At 34.3% G+C, this 19701-nt stretch overlaps 1 protein-coding gene across 1 annotated transcript in view; it reads right to left on the reverse strand.

Moving 5' to 3' along the window:
* Positions 1 to 19701, reverse strand: part of ogre (optic ganglion reduced) — a 42997-nt gene that overhangs the window by 19826 nt on the left and 3470 nt on the right. Inside the window, exons 2-3 of the mRNA XM_090119209.1 lie at positions 8452 to 8799; positions 1974 to 2081 (exon numbers count right to left, since the gene is read on the reverse strand). Of these exons, the coding sequence (XP_089975335.1) occupies positions 1974 to 2081; positions 8452 to 8703 (360 nt within the window). The 5' untranslated portion in view covers positions 8704 to 8799. The remainder of the gene's footprint in view (positions 1 to 1973; positions 2082 to 8451; positions 8800 to 19701) is intronic.

Here is a 19701-nt window from a genome sequence, read left to right on the forward strand (position 1 = left end):
ACCGAGACATTTTTTTTTCTTCGTCTCCACCGGGAATCGAACCCAGGACCCCTCGGTTCTACGCTCACGCGTCAACCACTGTACCAAGGAGGCGGTCAACATATATATAGTGCATAGTACATATTATGCCAGTGTCCGTCTTTCGTAAATTTCTAAGATCACTAAGAACAAGTGGTAAATATCCTCAATTTACTAAAATCACATAATAAGAGCATGTGAATTGTGCATACAGTTACATATTACTCATCATTTTCAATGTTACGGTTATCGTGTCAAACGTGATCTGCTTCTCAATGAAATGATGACGTATAAATAAAATACGGAAACGTTCGATTAGTTATTCCATTTCAAAAATGGGTAGGACTTTGTCTAGGCTATGTTGCAACGTGTTGCAAGTGTTAGGGCCAACTTTTCAATCCATGGTTAATACTTATCCGCCCAATAAAGTATTACACGATAGTATTAAAATGTCACCCGTAAACTGTCAAAGACAGGCAAAGGCAAATTTTTGAAATGGTAGTTTAATACGTTATTCGACGAATAAGAATTAACCAAGGATTGAAAAATCAGCCCTTAATCATGCAATTATTTATTTGTTTTTCCCCTTTTTATTATATTATAACAAATCAATTATCTCGATTTTACAAGATTGTAATAAAAAATAAATCAGTGTCTCTGTGAATTATTGTTTAATACTACAATATTTCGAGATCTCGATTTTACAAGATTGTATGAAATTTTTTTGAAAGAAATCAAATAATGAATATGTAAATCAACTTCGTCTTCTTATTAAGTACACATTTAGTATATCGTTAAAACATTTGCTTCAAATTCTGCCTTAAATTATTCCATTACCCTCAGTCTAATCTTCTTATATATAAAAATGAATCGCAAAATGTGTTGGTAAGCGCATAACTCGAGAACGGCTGAACCGATTTCGATAATTCTTTTTTTATTATATTCCTTGAAGTACGAGGATGGTTTTTATGTAGAGAAAACGTAAATATGTACCACGGGCGAAGCCAGGGCGGACCGCTAGTTTCGCATAAGTTCAAGGCATTATTGACAACAGAGACCGTTACGACACCTTCGTCATCAATTTTCCTAACCGAAAACTGGTTTACATCAAATATCGGACAATACCTTCGAATCTACACGTCATAGCAACGTCACTAGAAGCGGGCCAGTAACAGTAGATGACTCAGTTTACTTAATTAGCATGTCTCAAGTTCATCTGTTTATGGTCAATGTGTCTACCGTTATGGGATCCGACCTGAATGTGATATTTTTAGCACGTGATGTTTATGTAAGTTTATACTAGCTGTGTACCGTGGTTTTACCCGCAATTGCTCAGCTCCTATTGGTCGTAGCATGACGATATATAACCTATAGCGTTCCTCGATAAATGGGTTACCTAACATTGGAAGAATTTTTCAAATTGGAGCCGTTGTTTCTGAGATTAGCGCATTCAAAAAAAATAAACTTTTGAGCTTTATAATATTACTATGAAGTGACTACAGATTGAAGGTTTGTGAAGAAAATCTACTTCGGTGTTATGTCTCCTGCATTTGATATGTGTGTTAAGATGATCTCTTGTTAGATTTTTACTGGTTATACAAACAACGACCAAATTATCTAACGGTGTAAGTAACTCGACGAGCCTTTGATCTAAATTTACTTTTTCTTTTTGAACTTAATTAGTATTGAGTAGCTTTGTTTATTTTATCATTTTTAGTACCTACTGGGTGGACGGACATCAACACTTAGATTATTATAATACAATTCTATATTATAATTAAATTACTCCACTCAAATAAAATACTATCTAATGAAATCAAAATAAAAAAAAAATGGGCATTCCTTATTAATTGCTATTACATTTAACTTAAAAAAAATGTTATTAAAAAACTTAATTATTTCTCACTTCAACTTCTAGGATAAAAATACTAGGACAACATAAACACATAGGATACCTGGAAGAACAGCACGAAGCACACCCACTGGTAGTAGGAGTAGTATTTCTTCGCTTGTGTGCTGTCGTACTCGTTCATGATACCCGGATGCGCGACCTCCTTGCCCACCTAGTAACAAATTACAAATATAATATATAGACTACAAGCCCGCATAGGACAAAAATATGGGTCAAATGAACCACCATGGGACATATCTAGAACGATAGCAGAGCAAAAAATAATAAGATTCATCACTATGCCGTCACTTGTAAGCTGTCCAACTGAGTGCAGATGAGAATTGAAAAGTACAGGTAGACTCGGTAAATTTTGGTCATATATTTTTGTACGGCATTCTTAACCATCGATAGATCCATTAAAAATAATAAGAAACCGGTCAGTGCCGTACAAAAATGTGGGTCCACCAAGTCGGAATTTTTATTTAATTTCCGAGAGTTACCGAGGGTAAATTTGGTCATTTGACCATGTACGGCATCTGTGTCATACTATTGCTATACTGCTTTTAATCCATTATTCCGCAACGCCGTACAAAAATCATGGGGACAAGGGGAAAAAATCGAGAGTTGTAATCCCCTCTCTTTCCCCACTCCAGGGGGTCATTTGACACAACACGAAATAAATTTATTTTTAAAGTATTTTATGCAAAGAGAATATTTTTTCATGTGCCGTACATTTTCGTTGGTTCAAAGGGGAAAAATCTGAAAAAGAAAAAAATCCATATAACGAAATATTTGCTTTATATTTTTATAATAAAATATAAATATACATTAATATTAAGAAGCTCGAGGTGGTTAATTATCACCTTGGAAAGTCGGAGTCAGGTGGAATGGACTCCGTTAAATTGATGAACTAATAAAAAAGCTATGAACGAAAAGATGTGAATTATATGCAATCAGTCCATGAATACAGGTAAAGTCACAAGCAAATGCTAGTAATATATACATATTCAAAATGTACAAGTAAAGCGCTTTCAAATGATACCAAACACTGCATATTTATCTTAACTTTATTTTTTTACTCTGTATGTTTTGTCCGCTAGAGGGCGCCACATTAGATTTTGTGAAACCCCATATAGCCTTTAGCTAGCTGGTCGTTGGTTATCCAGTGAACAATTCAGACGCCTCTAATGATATGTCATTTGTCGAATTCTGATAAGTAGTTTAGAAGTTACGAGGGAATAGATGAACATACATACATGACCTGTAAACAACCATAACCCTCCTTTTGCTTTGCCGTAGTTGGGTAAAAATATGTTAATGCCGTACTGTATCAAATGGCCATAAAGCACTCTTAAAATTGTAGCTTTCGTCGCTTTCATCAGCCTAAAAGATGTGGTCTGCACAAAAATGTACGGCATCGTTTTTTCCTAATTTATCTATGTAAATACTATTTAAAACAACGGATAAAGTGTAGAAAACTATTATATTTCATTAATCTACGATGTTTAAACTTTAACAAAATTTCTGGTTTTGCATTTCTCTATAACTTTTTTTAGAACGGTTTCTTTTGAACGGCAATACTATACAACAATTGAATTTTACAATATCATGTTAAAAAAAAAGTTCCCGTACAGGGTCAAATGACCTTACAGCTCTTTATATCAAGAATTCGATGAAATTAAGATGATTATTGGTATACATTTAAAAGAACAATTATTTTTTGACGGCATTGCTTTTAATAGTACTTTTGAGTGCTAGATAATGTTTTGGAACCGAAGCCGTACTTAGTCAAATGACCCCCTGGAGTGGGGACAGAGAGGGGATTGCATCTCTCGATTTTTTCCCCTTGTCCCCATGATTTTTGTACGGCGTTGCGGAATAATGGATTAAAAGCAGTATAGCAATAGTATGACACAGATGCCGTACATGGTCAAATGACCAAATTTACCCCCGGTAACTCTCGGAAATTAAATAAAAATTCCGACTTGGTGGACCCACATTTTTGTACGGCACTGAGCGGTTTCTTATTATTTTTAATGGATCTATCGATGGTTAAGAATGCCGTACAATAATATATGACCAAAATTTACCGAGTCTACCTGTACTTTTCAATTCTCATCTGCACTCAGTTGGACAGCTTACAAGTGACGGCATAGTGATGAATCTTATTATTTTTTGCTCTGCTATCGTTCTAGATATGTCCCATGGTGGTTCATTTGACCCATATTTTTGTCCTATGCGGGCTTGTAGTCTAATAATGAAATGTAGTCTTATATTTGATATTGTAGGTATATGAATGTATGTTTAAAACAGATATATTAAAAATAATTTAGTAGCGATTAATAGCTGGATTTTTAATCAACATGGTAACTATGGCTGGCCACACAATGAAGGAATACCTGTCTGAATTCAGATTCGTAATTCATAAAAACTTATAGAAATTGATTGGATTTATCCTGTTTAAAAGGATACTGACAAGCATTTTAATTCCGGGTCAAAAAAATTAAGATTATAAATTCAGAACGCATGCATGTCTTTCCATATACAGCTATGAAGGAACGCACAAACTTTGTATGTAAAATTATTACTAAGTAGCCATAAAGCCTCCTTACAACACGACAATAATAATATTATATCGAGACCTACACTGAATTGAAAACACTCTTTATACTATCATAATAGAACTTTAGATGCGCTCTTTTGCAGCACTGAATGCAATGTTAGTTGAACCATTGTGTATATATTGAAGAATCTTTGACCTATGATTTCGGTTTTGTTATATAAAAACATGAAATGATAAAATTATCATTCGCTCGTTTATATCAAAATTTAATGAACAATCTCTCGAAAAAATATTTTGTGTAACCTATTACACGAATTAAAATAATTCTACCTATAAAACATAAAAAAACTGTTCTTTTCGTTTTCGAAAATTTAATTGTCTATTGAGAAGATCCCCTTAGATTTATCAAACACCTTCCATCCTTGCATTAAGATATGCAGACATCAGTTGCAAGACCATAGTTCAGCTAAACACAATTTTACCAACATCATGACACTCGACACGTGGTATAAAATATTCATTATATTCTCTAATCGTGAATTGCAATCACAGTAAGTGAGGAAGTGGCCATTTGCAGTACAATTGCGCCTACACCGGTTAACGACTGGGCGCAGATTTCTTGCTCATCCAATTTATGTGATGACTCGAGAGATTCAACTAATAAACCGTCTTGTCGTGCATCTTTGTGTGTTCATTGCTCCAAATTGCTTGAATGCTCTTGAAATATAATCGCTTGCAGACAAGGACATGTATTGTGCAAGGAACGTGTAACCTAGTGACATTTTCATTGGCTTCACAGTAAAAAACGAACTGCAGAGGCGGAGTGAACTAAGGAGTTATAAAAAACAAAAAAAAGACGGGTTGCACTCCGGGAATGCCGGCAGAAGTGAAAACTTGATTATTAACGTTGAGCATGTTTGATATTTTGGAATGGTATCCGTCTTACGCTTTTTCGATCAGGTCACGTGTCCTAACGCGAGTTTAAGATTTTATACCCATTACAGAAAAAGTGCTCAACGCCGCTAAAGAAGTTTTCACTTCAAAAAATTGTAAGAAATCTTATAGTAAAAGCATAGGTTAGAGCTACCACGCAAGCATAACATTCGTAAAGAAAGCTCATAATGTCAAAAATATCTAAAAAAACAATGAAGCCTGCCATTCCTTGTTTGTTTCGAGGAGTCTTTGGTATATTTAACGATAGAACAACGGTTTCCAAATCATTAAAGACTAATATAATCATTATAGAACAAGTCCAATATCGCAAATAATGATTCTCCAATAATATTGATCTTGTAACCTATTGCCCTTTGCTAATTTTACACCTACATACCATACCCAATTGACTATTATTAATCGAAAATCTAGTGCAATAATTGCAATGATCATTTTGACCTGCTTATTGCGAAAGGTCTTCAATAATTGACTTCAATTTAACAACCATCAGAGGTAAGTAAGATGTAACCTAAAAGATAAAACTATTCTTGGAGAATCTATCATAAAATATGTATCATGTAAATCTCTTCAAGTATCAAAAATGTTACCATGATGTCTTAAAGAGGTATTATTTCCAGTATGGAAAATGCAGAGCCTATGTAGAACGTCTAGCGGCATCACTTCCCAAGCTGGAAGTAATACTGCCTTAAGACATCTAGGAAGCCCCCAGGTCGTAAGAAAAAGCACCTATTCCCAACATCTCCGACAAAAATTGTTATTTTTCAATATGTTCGTTGAACAGATTTCCGTGCATAATTAATGCACTCGATAAATAGAGTTGTTAGAAAAAATACATTAAATTTAAGTATCTTTGAACTGTTCATAACGTCAACTATAAAGAACAAGAGACAAGTAAAACAGAAACAAGTATCATTATAGAGTTAACGTACCTATGCTGAATGCAGAAAATCTTTAGATACGAGAATATAACGACAATATTATCATATAAAATACGTCATAATTCAAGTGAGATATAATAATAAAGCTATAATAATGACGATAACGCATATGTATGTTAAAGTTTATAACTAACCTTATAGGTCAAGGCGAACACAAATCTACGGCTACCTATCTCTTGGATTGATTTGAATTCGTATTCATTTTTTTGCTAATAGTGCGTGACATTTACATATGGAATTTCGTATGGATGCACATTTCTTTTATAAACATAAATAAACTATATTACAAACGAATTCTACTAATATTAATCGTTAAAACTGATCTGGTGGCATGCCAAGTCGAGCAAACAAGCGACACGGCCGTACCAACCTTTTCTGGAAGCAATTCAGGCTAATTTTGCCCCCCTTTAACTTCTTAATGGATGAATAAAATATAAATTGACTGAATTTAAAAAAACAGAATGTTACATAAGCAACAAAATTCAACTGCATAAAACACGTGCATTTCCAACAAAATTAATGTCATTTACAATGCAATAAATCTTACAAACAAAACGCCGCCTCGATTCGTCATGACAAATTTGTTATTGCATTTAAACATTCCTCTCTCGTGTTATGTTAATTCGTGGACTCATTAGCTATAATCACAAACATTTTGTTCAAATAAGACAACAATAATGTATTAATTATATTGAATCATTTGTTTGTTGATCGTTAAAGAAACGATGTTTATAAATACAGTCAAAGTACAACTCGCCAACATAATGTTATAACAAACACAATAGCATTAAAAGTAAATTGGTAATAGGTATGGGAGTAGATACTAGACGAAGTATTTATTACATTATATTTATGTATAATTCGAAGCCCGTAGTAGTTAAAAGAGTCAGTTACATAAGGGAAGGAATTTACGTTTGCAAATAAACTGTAAAAACAGTGGTGAAAATCATGAAGTGCAAAGCATTTTGACACAAAACTAGGGAGACAAACAGCTAATAAGGAACACAGTCCTTTGAGAGAAATAAGAAGCGACACTGACTGACTACAAGAACCATACAAGAACCGTCCACGAAACAATAAACAATAATAACAAAAGACACGAAAGCTGAAATAGCCTAGAATTGGCGAAACGCCAGATGCAAAAATATTTGCTGAACGAGGCATTCGTTTTATTGAATGAGAACTTCCGATAAATTGCAGAATCCTCGAATTTCGTATTTGATAAACATGAAGTGATGCATATAACAGGAAGTGTATTCATTTTGTATGTATCGAAAAATAGTAAATTAATCCAACCTGAAAACAGCTAGCTGGAATTGAATACCAAGACCCAAACAAATGTATTCCAATCAAGAAGATAATACAATTATAAAAATGTTGTTTCCCTTAATATTCATTACCCTCTAACCGAACCAAATGAAGATTTTAAAAATTAAAAGGTGTAGTTTTCTAGTATAATTAGTGGCCACCTCCTCCCTAGAGATGCCTAGGACAGGCATCTCTAGGGAGGAGGTGGCCTCCTCATACATGCATTTTTCCCTTTTAATTAAAAATTTCGAAATCCAGACAGGCAACTCAACCACGACACGATAGAACAACATCGTGACATCACTCAGCCCATTGTAATAAAAATAACATGAATGAAGGCACGCTACTATTTGCCTCCCACGAGGCGTGTGTAGTACAACTTTACGCAACGAAGTGTCGTTGATATTATTTTGTGTCTTTGTTATCAATGAATAGGTCTCGTAAACTGGATGAGTTTGACTGCCATTTTTACGGGAACAATCTGAGTTACGGATAAACACTGTACATCGACTGCTATATCATAATATTTTGTACTGAAAATATAATTTTACATCCTTTACAAAAATAAAGTGAAGAAGAAGGCTTTTATTTAAGATTGTCAATAGAACTTTCATTCGCTTTAGCAAAAAGGTGGCAAACATATCACTATGGTTTTATTTTTTTGTAATTAACTGTGCAGACATTTGACCGCGGTCTCTCTTACCAAACTTAGATGCAGTCAAACATATTTTTAATGCTCAATAATTGTTATCTAAATGCAAAATATGTAGCAGTCTCACCTCTCTAGTAAACGCATCGGGCATAGTGAACGTCGACGTGATCCAGCAGAAAGTGTTAACCACATGGTTCGGTAGCCCAGGTCCCGATATACAGTGTATCGGCTGTCCCACATACTGCGTGGCTGTGATGATCACCGAACAGGTCAGCAGCAGTACCGTCGTGAACACATTGTGCAGCCTGAACACGGCGTTATCAGTCTTGATTGGCTGGTACTTGAAGTACACGCTAAGTCCTCCTAGAAGCTTGAACATGGCTATCGCATGTCTTGGTCGGAATGTCTACGTAAAATCAGTCTTTGATTGGTGCGTGATACCTATACGATATGACGATTATTGTCGTGATGGCATCTGGAACAAACAGATTTATATTATTAATTATTAATGAAGGTCAAGTAAGAAATTATTGTGCGTGAGCTGGGAAGGACGTCTTGAGGATATCGTAGAAATGTTTTATTAAGAAAAATTCCTGACTTGTTCTTTTATAAAATGATGTCTTATTTGGACTATATCTATATCATTTAACAAAACACCAATAAATATAACCGCTTATGTACCAAACTTTCGCATTAACTAGCTAGTGCTAACTACCATAGAAGGATCAAATTTCGTCCGATTTCTCCATATTTGGTGACACTTTTACAATTAGCACTCTATTCATAATGGAAACAGCTGTTATCAAAGTAAATAATTCAACAAATGTCGTGATGAAGCACTTAACACGTGTTTATATATTAAGTAGCTCTTACGACACTTTAAAATAGATAAGCTATTAAAATTTAAAGTTTATAATCACTTACGGAAGACAGTTTTATTATGAAAGGATATTGTCCAAGGATGTGAAGTTTTGATATATTTTTGTCAAATTAACACACGAAGTGATGTGAGTATACAATATGGCAGGTCATTAATAAATTGAACGATTCCAATGTATGTATTAAATATTAATCATAGGTCATGATAATTATCACCAGTAATTACAACTAGTAAGTCTCATGAACTTAATTTTGAAGCATTTTCTCTATCTTTAATCTGTAAGTGGATATAATTAAACTTTTATAATTAAAGTGAAACTTTTATTACATCGTCTCAAACTTTTTGGTCTGTGTAGCGCATGTCGCGTGTATCGCGGCAGCCGAGTAGGTATACCTACTCGGCAGCCGACCGGCACGCGACATGCGCTACACAAAGCAGTGTTCGGAACCGTTCGAACAGTTTCACTTTTACCGTGGTTTCATAAAACCACACAACATTTTTTTATTGTACTGAAACAAATATTTTACATTTAAATCGGCATCAGTTACAATTTTTTTTGTAACACCCTGTATCACATCTTGAAACTGTGTCAACCTCAAACCACCTGTGCCAATATAAGACGAGGTTCAACGACCTGTTATCACAAATATTACTAGCACAAACCAATCGATTGCACCTGCAACTTGTTATGATAAGCCGAGCTTGACTGATAAGAGTCGTTTAGTTATTTACTTACAAAATATTGGAGAAACGTTTACCATATAATATTTTACTTTTATTAAACCGAATTACGTACCTACTAAACAAAAAGGAATATGTACTACATTTTTTTGTGCTAGGTAAGTATGTTAAAATACACTTCTTTCTGTCTCCCCGGGCTTTTTGATTTCTGAATTCAGATTCTAAAACTTACGTATTCGTCCTAAAGATTATGTCATTAATCATATCTACATGTCCTCTATAGTTCTATACCTAAAACTACATGCCCATATGCACATGCAACACAATTTAATCGAAATTGTAAAACAATTGCTCTTAAATCACTACAACAATCAAACTTACATCACAGTCTACCGAGCATCGTGTTTTGTAATACTTGTGTCACTGACGGATAAGCTGCATTAGACAAGATTGCAAATTGTTACAAAATCGTACCTAATGGTAAACCGAAGTTAATGTAGTAAAATATAGTAAGGAAGAATGAAAAGTATACTATGTATTTAACTATAGGTAGTAAGTGAGAAACAATTGTATTTGTCGCTGAAAATATTAATTACAGAACACAGGTTTTTGAACGGCTACTGGTATTAAATCTTGATTATTAATGTTTTATCTATATACCCACGGCCTCCGGGGAAAGGGCCGTGGGTTATGTCGGATTCCTACCGACCAAAACCCCACTGCGTTCCGTCAAGCCACATCAACAACGGGGCCACGGGTATAGGTAGAATTCGTCCGTGACCCCATCAGCAGCTGCCCGTTTCCAGGCCAACACAAACTATGAGCCCGACAGCTCTGACCTCATGGGGCGGCGTGAGCGGAACACGTCTCACGCCGCCTCATCTCACCGGACGATGGACTAAATCCATCGCCCGGCGATCTAACCCACACCTAATCAAAACCAACTTAAGAAAGGTTATCTATTACAATGTCCTAAATTATTGTGTATCCATGTCGTATTAAAATTCAGAAGAGTCAAAATCAAACGCCGCTCATATATGTAGAACTAGGCACTCCGCCTGGGTGGAAGGAAGATAAAAGCTAAAACAATAACAACTATCCTTAAGAAATAACGTAGATTTCTAACGACGCAACTTTTTGGAACAAAGATCATTGCTCGTTAAAACACGAGTGTAAATATAGGAAGGCAAGTAGATAAAATAATTATGGTGTACCCCGAAATGCATTAAAAATAACTGCAACCGTGTCACATTTGTGCGTCACAGTTCGTGTAAAATAGGGCAAAGCACCAATGACGTAAGAGCCTCTGACGTCACTAGTCTATTCGGCTGATAAAAATATATAAGTGAAAGAGTATCGCGTTTTAAAATGGAGCCGAATAAATTTTGGAAACTGGTAGATAAAATCGATAAAATAGACCGAGCTCTATGGCGTGCCTTAGGAGAGGCCTATGTCCAACAGTGGACGGAAAAGGCTGAAGAGAGAGAGATATAATCGGGGAATAATATTGAGATTCTGATCGTGTCAAAGTATATAATGTAGTAAAAATAGGTATGAATTTATAACATCTGGCAAAATATAAGCACAATGTATAAGTTAGCTTCTACATCCAGGAATTAATTAAATTTTTCCATGTCAAAAATAAAACAAAATTAAAGATTAATAGGGTTTTTTAGTGTAATTTTTATCCTATTGTTTTTTTACGAGAAATCCATATTATATTAAAAGCTGCAAGAATAGTAATTACAATTAATATTACGAAACATTCAAATCTAGCGATGACTCGCTTAAAACAAAACATTTGCAATATTCATTGCAACATACAACATGTCAAAGGTTTGGCATTTTGGATAAAATCAGCATTTGTATTGTTAATTTTTAATGCTATTATTCCAAAATTATTGTTTGCAAAACATGTACATTGTTTCCGATGCAAACGTAATAAAACTAACAAGGTTTCGAAACAAGTTAATATAATTTTTATTACCCGTTCTAGCTTTACAAGCACAGATCACAGAGATGTTTACAAGTAACTTTTAATACCAAAGCACTGTACTACTCACGTTTAAAAAAATTAAATGAGCTAACCCGACAACTTGAAGAAAACCAGTAGGAATAAATTGTAATCCTACTAATATAATAATATTACTTATACATATTATAAATGCGAGAGTTTGTGAGGATGTGTGTGTGTTTGTTACTCTTTCACGCAAATACTCAAACTACTAAACCGATTACAATGAAATTTAGCACACATATAGAGGGTAACTTGGATTAACACATAGGATAGGTTTTATCCCGGAAATCCCACGGGAACGGGAACTATGCGGTTTTTCCTTTGAAAACGCAGGCGAAGCCGCGGACGGAAATCTAGTATCTATAAATAGTAACAATAAAATAATAAATGTAACAACCGGAAGAATCATATCAGGAATTAATCGGAATAAGTAATTGTGGAGATAATGTTGCCATTCCTAGGTTTATTTCATTCTAATGATATAGATATTTCGGCCTTGCTTATAGAGAAATGACCCGGATATTACTGAAATCAAATTAAGTATATTGTATCAACTGAAAATATACTTAGTTATCAACGGCCATGAGTTTAAAATCGAGTGTGAAATTAAAAAGTTTAACTGATCTAAAAATTAATTTTTAGTGACATTACAATATCTTAATTCATTTTCAAATTAACTTAGTATTCTTATTACAAATTATATAAAAAGCCACCAATTAACATACAATCTGAGAAGGAAGAATATAAAGGTCGTTCATATTTTTTGCTTCAAAATAAATTAATTCAGTTAAAAGTATAAATCTGTTGTTAAGTACTGAGGTACCATCTTTGATTACTTGCGTATGCTTAGATGCCTGCTAAACATTAAAAACATTGATTAAATTAACACCAACAATCAACATGAACGAGAATTATAACATTCAATTTATATTATAAAACAGTGTCTTTGGAAACATTCAGAGAATTTTTCAAATTTAGCCCTAGTGTAATGTTGCATCTCCCGGGCACCAACGACGTCCCAAATTGCCCTATTGTCGTGACACGTCCAATTGACATCGGACAATCAACGTCTGAGGGTCCGATACTATTAAATATGCATTACGTATTATTACTGCTTTAATTCCGCAGACATTTCTGTGTTAAGGAGCTATGTTAGCCTCTCACATGTGAAAAGAAGCTAGTGTAAATATAGAAATTTTATTGATAATATGGTAAACGGTAAAACTGTGTTATGATGATTCAAAAGTACACCTAGAAGTCTAATTAAGTCAATAAATGTTTGAGCTTTATTTTGTACTAGCTTTCTACCCGCAGCTTCGCCCGCGCAGTCAAAGATAACCTGCATAGTTCCCGTTCCCGTGGGATTTCCGGGATAAAACCTATCCTATTTCCCGGGATATCAAAATATCTCTATACCAAATTTCATGCAAATTGGTTCAGTAGTTAAGGCGTGATTGAGTAACAGACAGACAGACAGAGTTACTTTCGCATTTATAATATTAGTATGGATTATAGTGCTTTTATTTTAGTGGTTCCTTCTTGTTTCATGAAGGAAGCGCTTATACACAAAAATCACTAACAATCTTGACCATTGATATTTGTTCCACTCTTTGTAAACAGTATTTACTAGGATCTAGGTGGTTCTCGTTTTCAGAGTACCTACCCACAAATTCTATCGAGTTTGCGACGAGACAATGTTATATGAAATGAAACAAAAAACTTAACACCGATATAACCTCAACAAAGTCTACGTGTAAGTAGGTACATAAATATTATGATTTAAAATTCAATCTCAACCTATAAACCAGGCCACATAGATAAAAGATTTCGTGGAATAATGTTTTTTAATAAAACCTATTGAAAAGTGGAACAGGGACTATTTTTACGAATTTATTAGCAAGTTAAGAGTCCATTACGCAATCGCTGTCTTGTAAATCAATTACGCTGACTTTAAAACTGTCAGGAAATTATCTGGTTTCCCTTGTATCTCTTTTAATCCAACAAAATTCTCATTCTATCTTGATTTGAACAAATTATACGACCTTTTATGGGTTATTTTACCAAAAAAAGAGCGTGTGTGCCGAGCACACGTGTTAGAAGTAAAACTTTTTAGCTGTACCTATTTATTTATGTCAATAAAGTTATTTCTATTTTCTATTTTCTAACTTCTTTGGCAAGATTCAAAGATACCAAAATCGTCGACATACTCCATGACGTGACGGTATTGCCATGTGACGTGACCTCGAAATTTTAGTATCAACGCGCTTTAAGATTATATTTTATTATTTTTAATGGGATATAGTTTTACATAAAGAACATATTAGTTAGCTATTATCTAATCGTCAACTTATGCCAGACCATCCAATTTTTAGAAGTACTAAATAACTATATAAACAGTACATATAGACAGCATCAGAAAATACTTAACTTTGTGTTTAATCGGTTTCGTCACAAGAGGAAGATTATTTTAAAATTATAATTTTCATTGTAGGTAATTATTCATTATTGCACGGCCAGACGCACTTGATGTAAACCCACAAACTATTTGTTTCAAAAGGAAATTATCCTTTTATTGTAACATGCGGTGTAAAGTGCAAGTCACTGAAAATATGATATGCTATTAACAAACATTTAGAGCAATTCATTTTGTGGTTTTAAACCAGTGCAATGCAACTCATTTAGCAATTAAATACTCTTGAGGAAATCTTTGTTCAAAAACTAACATATTTTAAAACCTGTAAAAATACTTGTAAGTCAAAGTTTTTAGTGTGTGTGAAACAAAGCAAAATAATAGAAAATGCATTTATCTTACGAAATCTATATATTTTATGCCAATGTAACCATTCGTATGCGTCGTAGAAAATTTTTACTACATACGAAAGTGTACCTACCCATACAGTGCATTATATGCGACAAACTCAAGAAAATACAAATATAAACAGAGAGCTTAGGATGTCGTCTCCCACATGAGAGCCAGGCCTAGTACATAAATTTTTGGCGTATTACCCGTGGTCCCCCCGCTATGTCCCACTGTGGGTCTACGGGTAATAATTTTTCCCCGTGGACCCACTGCTATAGTTTAAACTAGAATATCTTTGAATTGTCATTTTCAGTGGGACCACGGGTAATTAATCTCATAATTTCTTTCCCCGTAGTCCCAATGTAGAAGTATACACCAGTTAAGTATTTAAAAGCATTTTTATCCCCATTTTGCCATTTATTACACATATTTGGTCTAAATTGAATATCTTATATATAAAATTCTCGTGTCACAATGTTAGTCTGCATACTCCTCCGAAACGGGTGGACCGATTCTCATGAAATTTTCTGTGCATATCGGGTAAGTCTGAGAATCGGCCAACATCTATTTTTCATATGTACCACGGGCGAAGCCGGGGCGGACCGCTAGTAAATCTATAAATTACTCATTAATTTTTAATTTTTAAACTATTTTTTAAACCCTGAATGCATTTTCTAACGGACTGGCCTTTTTTGTTTGAAAATTGGATAAATATATTAATATAGTAACTAATCAATGTGACTGATTATAATAAATAATAATTAGAAATAAAACCAAATTTTTATTATTTTTATACCGACGGAGTGGGTGGTTATAAAAATGAGCTGAACAGCGGATTTGACACACTTTCCGTTGGGCTCTCAGACGTAACGGTCGTTTTGGTTGTGCTTAGTTGTGTTAATAATTATTTTGAGTCGATTATTATTTTATTGTCGAAAGTAGACATATAAAGTCATTTTGTAAGGAATAAAGCCTTTCTAGGTTGAATTTAAAATCCCTAAGAATATATAATATTTAAATAGAGGAAAATTAAGATTATATACAAGAATATTAATAACAATAGGAATAGAAAATATATTACATCATTCACAGTAGGTAACATAACCACAACAATTTTTCCTTTCGTTTATTGATCCAGGTCCATAAAGATGTATTTTTTTTATTTTCTTTTTGTTTATAAAATTGATATCCGTTGTACAACAGGACATTTCCTCCTTTTCTTCGAATCAATTTAAGCTCCACACTCATTTTTCTAATTATGTATTTATAATAATATATTTATTATTTCTTACGTGTTAAACAATAATAATAATAATTATCAGATAATTATTTAGACAGTGAAGGTTGACGTTAAAACACAGGACGATCAACCGGTCAATATAAAAAAATAATCATCGTGAGATTCTAATAATAATCCAACCTCTATAATGTTCAAAGCATGACAGCGGGGGACCACGGGTAAAAAATTCTTTTATTTCATTTACCCGTAGTCCCATTCTATAGCAGTGGGTCCACGGGGAAAAATTATTACCCGTAGACCCACAGTGGGACATAGCGGGGGGACCACGGGTAATACGCCAAATTTTTCTGTAGTGTAGGTACTGCAAATGCAACCTAACTATCTTAGACACAAGTGACATTTTTATGATGGTTATAAAAATTTGCCATATAAAACCGGCTACTCATCTTCTTGCCGCAGGGGCAATATTCCAATTGGACCCTTAATTGTGACGTGTATAGGCAAGCAGGGGCAATTTAGAGAAGAACTGAAATTGCTCCGACCGCCGACCAATCGAGATTGTTCCAATATTGCCCTTGCGGCATTATTAGGTAATATAAAAATGATTAATATAGTCCAAGAACAGAGTGTTTAACATAATATTTTAAATTAGCTTATCGAGTGTTTGTAAACTAGAAACGTGTTCCAATAACGCATACAAACAAGAAGACAATCAGCATTCCATTACAATAATGAAAATTAAACATCATTGGAAGAGCCAACTGGGGTCAGTTACGACATATCCAGCAGTTTATAAGAACCTCATTTTTTTTAAGAACATTAAAAAATAAATCTACTTGGGTACGATTGTTTCATTTACAAAACTAGAACGTCCACTGTTCTAACAACTAGTAGCGAGGATCGAACCTACTGGCTTTGGTTAGTAGTAATTAACCAGCGATTTACCAGGTAAAAAAAAAGACGGGTTGCACTCCGGGAGTGCCGGCAGAAGTGAAAACTTGATTATTATCCGTCTTACGCTTTTTCGATCAGGTCACGTGTCCTGACGCGAGTTTAAGATTTTATACCCATTACAGAAAAAGTGCTCAACGCCGCTAAAGAAGTTTTCACTTCAAAAAATATATCTGTATATCAGCACCTCTGCCCGCGTACACCGCGTAAAAATAGTATCGCTTGCTGTGCTGACCGAGGCGAGGTAAATAAAGCGACAGGATACGTTCTTTAAAAACACATCCCTCGCAAGGCATCCCTCGCACATCTCTGGTGGAAAATCACCCTTACAAAGGCCATAGCCTCGTAATAGACAAAAAATCATACCATAAAAACAATCTGTCGTGTCATGAACGAAAGAGGAACAAACATGCTTTCGCATTTATAATATTAGTAACGACTAGCGGTCCGCCCCGGCTTCGCCCGTGGTACATATTTCGCAATAAAAGGTAGCCTATGTTCTTTCTCAGAGTCTAAAGATTGTCTGTACCAAATTTCATCAAAATCGGTCCAATAGTTTATGCGTGAAAACCATACATACATACATACATAATTACAAACCTTTCCTCTTTATAATATTAGTATAGATAGTATAGATAACGTTATCCATCACGCAACATTAGTTAACAAACTAATTAGTGAATGAATAATAAAAAGCTATTCATAAACTGATACGGTTTTTAATGCGAATGTTACATAATTTATTGGCGCGTAATATATGAATTATTATGGATCATGAATTAAAAAAAATAGCGTGTTACTTAATTTAATTATGAATTTAATATTTTCGCTGTAGATACTAATTTATGAAATTATAAACTAACTGAACGCGTGGCTTTGAGTACTCTATATTTACTTTCTCCATAAAACCAGCATGCCTTTCAAGTTATAGTTTCGCAACAAGCCTATTTAGCTCAAAAAAATATTCCTCAAAATCTGCTTAGCGATACACACAACTGCTTTGCATTCGCATTCAGCACACTTGTTTTGAATGAATGAAATGTGAAACAATTTCAGTGAAATTTGGCACGAAAGTAGATCATACAAACACCGGATAAACAAATTTTCCCGATCCTTAACCCATTGAGCCCCGAACGGCCCGATCGGTCCACGACACAATAGATTTTCTATTGTGTCTGTGGTTCCGGGGCCTGAGTTATTAAACAACAAATAAAGCCAGTAACGTGTAGTATGACGTAGGATAGTCTACTTTAAGATGAACCAAAACCGCCTCAAAAACAAGTCTAGTTGAAAATACAAATGTTTGGCTTTCGCATCCTCCTGAACTCCATGCATTTACCAAATCGGTATAAAATTGCACAAAGGCCACATTAACCAGCCACATACAACCATCAGTAGGCTGCATTTAGCGCTTACCTACAAATTAAACAAACAAATTCTGCCTACATTACCCCGTCTAAATAGCGGTACTGGTAACCCAGTAAGTTGAACAAGCTATTTTGATATCTATTCCATTGTGATAGATACTACATATTTTATCAAGCAACGATGTTACATTTCTTCTCACGAATAGCGATTGAAGTTTCCTAACGAACTTTTAAGCTTTCTTCTTTGTACACTTCGGTAACTCCTTTATCGTGCAACGGATTTTGAAACAATGTCTACAAAGATGTAGCCTATTTTTACCGACAGTTTTTTTCCTTCATTTTTTTGATCCTATATCCAAGCTTCAGAATATGGCTTCACTCACGATAGATTAAAGGTAGATTGCATACTTTGCACCTAATTTCATCCTGATCCGATCTGATCAGTTTTTAAAAGAACAATTTTCATGCCTATTATAGCCAGATACATATCTGGCTGCTTCTGAGTCTCCTGCTCAGGAATATAAAAAGATTATTAGACTATCTTTCTCGTTAAAGATATAGATTCGTATAGCAGTTTATACCTATAATAAGTATATATTCTTTTATAAATTATTTTTATAGTTAAAACTTGTAAAAACGCAGACAGATCTGATTCGTTTAGACTTTAGGTCAAGGCAAGCTGCAGTCGAGTTATATAAGCAAAATATACGACACATAGTATATTATTATCAGTGTAGGTTAAGAAGTTAAGCGAATTCTCGATATCAACGATACAACAGATAGATGATAAAGTTGAATACTTTATAGTGCCATGAATTTCCGCTTGAAACAGCATCGATTATTTTAGGACCTTTTTTATCCATAGTCCATTTATCGAGGCAGGCTATATTATCCTACATTATGGTACATTTAATTTCAATAGCATTTTCTAAACCACTCATTCTACTACACATGACACTACTTCGTCTAAAAAGAGAATTCTTAGAACTAACACTACCAACTGAACCATATCAACGTAAAGAAACTAATAAATATAAAGTTACCCTACTAAATGCAAGTTATTTGGACCAAATGTGAATCGGAAACAGAAATTCGAGACGGATTACAGCCTGGAGAGTCGGACTGGTAATTCGAGCGCTCTCCTCAACTTGGTCGCCTTGGCCTACACACTTGTAAGTATGTCAATCGCGAGGATATCATTATTCATTAAAACTAGAGAATGCAGGCGACATTTATGCAGGTTTTTAATGTACCTTGAGTACAGAATTATTCAGGTAACATGGGCTGTTTTGATTCCTGATTACTCTATCTAATTTTAATGGAGAAAGAACGTCTTAAAAACCTTTCTCTTTACATTAGTCGTAAATAATAGCCATTTCAATAATCCTACTAAAATCGGTTTATTCATTTGGTGGGTTTGATACTATTAAGAGGTCGTTGT

This window comes from Colias eurytheme, chromosome 3, assembly GCF_061535395.1.
Source record: "Colias eurytheme isolate Ceu_HAF_F1 chromosome 3, ilColEury1 Martin Lab GWU primary, whole genome shotgun sequence".
In the NCBI taxonomy this organism is placed as follows: Eukaryota; Metazoa; Arthropoda; class Insecta; order Lepidoptera; family Pieridae; genus Colias; species Colias eurytheme.